This window comes from Pelodiscus sinensis, unplaced genomic scaffold (genome assembly GCF_049634645.1).
Source record: "Pelodiscus sinensis isolate JC-2024 unplaced genomic scaffold, ASM4963464v1 ctg36, whole genome shotgun sequence".
NCBI classification, from domain to species: domain Eukaryota; kingdom Metazoa; phylum Chordata; order Testudines; family Trionychidae; genus Pelodiscus; species Pelodiscus sinensis.
In genome coordinates this window covers 2487747-2490640 of record NW_027465931.1, presented here as the reverse complement: position 1 = coordinate 2490640, position 2894 = coordinate 2487747, and the positions used below count along the sequence as shown (strand labels likewise).

The window sequence follows — 2894 nt, the reverse complement described above, 5'->3', positions numbered from 1 at the left end:
ACCCCGCAACACTTTTCCTTTTAAAAACCGCATCACCATGCGCTCGTTTGCTGGTAAATCGTTAGAGTACAATTTCAAAATTTGATCAAAAGATAAGCCCCTAGCACGCTGCTTTAAAAAATATATACAATGATATCTGCAGGTCACGGCTAGCGGGTCCTGTAGTTGTCTCTGCTGAAACACTGTGCGGCTAGCGTTCCGGTTTGGGAAAGCCATAATAGATTTAGGAAAAAAACCGCTGTTTGGGGGAAAACCGTAAGAATCAAAAAAGTCTCCGTCCCCCTGCCTTGGTAAGTAAAGGGCCAACCAGTGTTCCCCGGGGAAATGATGGGGGTGAGTGTTAACGATCAGCCCCACGGGCCTTTCCACCACATGCCCCGCCGGGAGCATATCGCTAGGAAAAACATCTAAAAATGAAGGGTCCTTCGATAAAAAGCGTATTATTTGGCCCGTGTTCATCGTTACATATAGTTGAACAGGACATTTCTCCTGTGGTTGACTTCCAGCACGTTGTCGAACACGCCGTACACTATCATGTTAATAGTGGAGTCCAGCGCCGTAGCAAACCAAATTTCCGCTCTCAGGTTGCCGGTTTTAATCAGGGAATGATGGTCGGCGCCCTCCTGATCCAGGCTCAGGTCAAAAGCGAAAAGCGTGTAACTCCGGGCAAACTCTTCGCGGTCTATTATAAGCGCTAGGTCTTTTCCGTGCTTCCCCGATGCCTGCACCAGCTGCAGGTACTCCCTCACGCAGTTCCCGTTCTCAAAATCGGGCTGCAACGGCTTAGCCGGCACCTGCTCACCGTCCACATATAAGGCCACAAAATTAATGTTATAATGTTTAAAGTTAAAGGGGTTTTTAACGTAACTGCCGCTAAAGGCGTCGTTATCTACAAAGCCGATCACGAGCTGCTTGGGCAGCTGATCCAAAAAGAGCTTTTCCTGGTTTCTGACACGACTGCCGGCCGGTATGCTAAACACCTTTAGGCCCACGCGGTCCACCGGGTACTTAGCATTGGCGGTCATGAGCGCCTCCGCGTGCCCCAAGCGAACCCCCGGCACCACTTTTACCCGTTTTACAAACAGGGCCGCTGAAATAATATGCACTTTATAATTCTCCGCCACGTTTCCGCTCATGAGGCAAAACGCGTCTTTGCTACGCGTAAGTTTAATTTTTAAGTCCACGCCGTTTAGCAAAAGCTTTTCTTGAAAAAACAAATCGCTGTGTAGAACCCCCAGCAAATCCAGCTTTCTGCTGTTGCTGGTTAGTTTGGCCCTGCGCTGGAAGCCCTCGTTTCGCACGCCCACCAGGGCGGTGCTTTCGTGGAGCCCCAACATGTCTTTCTGAAACCCGCCTGCAGAAAACTGCGTCTTGAGAGTGCCGTGGCTGTAGTTCAAAATCAACGCTATCATGGCTCTGTAAGGGTAACAGTTGTTGCTCTGGCTAATCAACCGATCACCCAGCGTGACGTCCAGCTGGTTAAAAAGGTGGCGATGGGGTAATTTGCCAGCGCCACCCGCTCGTCATCATCGAGATCTGTGCCGTCTGCTTTTACCACCGACAACACACATGCAGCAGGGTGTTGTTGAGATCCAAGTAATGATCTCCGTGTCCGGAAATAAAAAATTCTAGGGGGGCGTTAACCGTTAAAGCAGACAGGGGCGGAATCTCCACGTAGTAACTGTTCTCGATGCTGGTTTGTGTGGGGGCTATTTGAAAGAGATCCAGCTCCGACTTGGTGCATTCTTCAGACCCGCAATGAATAAAAGACATTTTAAAATATATCCCTTTTACCGCGGGGCCCGGGGCTCTGTCTCTTCATCTTAGGACGTGTTTTAGTTCTGGGGGCGCGGCGTTTCCCCGACGCCTTTTTTATTTTAAAGGGTCTGGGGGGCCCCGTGAACGGGAGGCGCGTCGCGGTTCTTTTGCGCCTCACCACCGCTAGCCCCAAACCTTCCTGGGGCCTGATTTTGTTCATGATGGCGCTGGTCACGTGGCTCACCACGTCCTTGGTTATGTTTTTGGCGGCGGTTTTCATATGGGGCTTAATTATTTCAAAGCCTCTTCTCAGCAGGGGGATGGCTTTTCTAAAAAGGCTGCGGAAAATCCCGCCTAAAATCCTGGGGGGGGACACAACGCAACAGTGGCATGTAGTGATCTCCCACTAACTGATGTTCCACTATGTCCGTATACACATAAAGAGTTAAACCCTCCCGTAATGTCGGCGGGGTGTGGTGCCACCTTGCAAGGCCTGCTCGGTATCACGCCCAAGAGCGCTGCCAGCTCCCCCTCGGCGGAAAAATAAGCCGTGCCCCCGGCGGTTTTTAACCAAACCCTCCTGTTCACCGGGTCGTAAACGAGACACGCGGTCTGGTTCTCGGACTGCTTCTTGATGGATTCGTTGATGCCCTCTACTAAATGCTGAATGGAGGAATAATAACCGGGCTGCATTGTAAGACGTTGAATTTCTTTTTCCGAGGCTATCGTAAACGGGGTCTCGTGAGACAGGGTATTCCACGAATGACAATAATGAATTTCAGATAATGCGACTTCCCAGCGGCCGTTCAAATTTGAAGGCTTGGCCAGCTGTATTGTAAAATTGGAGCTGGTGTTCTGAGGAAAAACCGCGGCGGAGGCGTTGCTGGGTAAGGTGACGTAAATGCCCCCTTCGGCCATCTTTTTCCCCACCGTATTAAAGGTCTAGCACGTGAGCCGCTTTCACCCAGCTGTTAAATTTATCAGGCCACCCTTTCCATTTTACTAAAAAAAGCTTGTTTTTACCCTGCCCTTTTTTTGCTAAAATTTTTTCTATCCTATACACGTGGTCCTGATTAGGGTTAACTTTTTGTAATTCTTCGGAATAAAAAGAGCCCCTGACTTTTTCTTCTCTGTAA

At 49.7% G+C, this 2894-nt stretch overlaps 1 protein-coding gene across 1 annotated transcript; it reads right to left on the bottom strand.

Moving 5' to 3' along the window:
- Positions 1–461: 461 nt before the first annotated feature.
- LOC142825130 (uncharacterized protein F54H12.2-like) lies at positions 462–2676 on the bottom strand. The gene is made up of 2 exons (XM_075916855.1): positions 2335–2676; positions 462–1475 (listed from the first exon to the last, which is right to left on the bottom strand). Exons 1-2 carry the CDS (start codon positions 2674–2676, stop codon positions 462–464), a joined length of 1356 nt encoding a protein of 451 aa, XP_075772970.1.
- Positions 2677–2894: the final 218 nt, after the last annotated feature.

Bases quoted from the DNA above. Each gene is read 5' to 3' on its own strand.
- LOC142825130 (XM_075916855.1), bottom strand. From the start codon at position 2,676: ATGGCCGAAGGGGGCATTTACGTCACCTTACCCAGCAACGCCTCCGCC. The intron at 1,476-2,334 runs GTTTGGTTAAAA...CTTTTTAACCAG, and splicing joins ACGACCCGGTGAACAGGAGG to CTGGACGTCACGCTGGGTGA.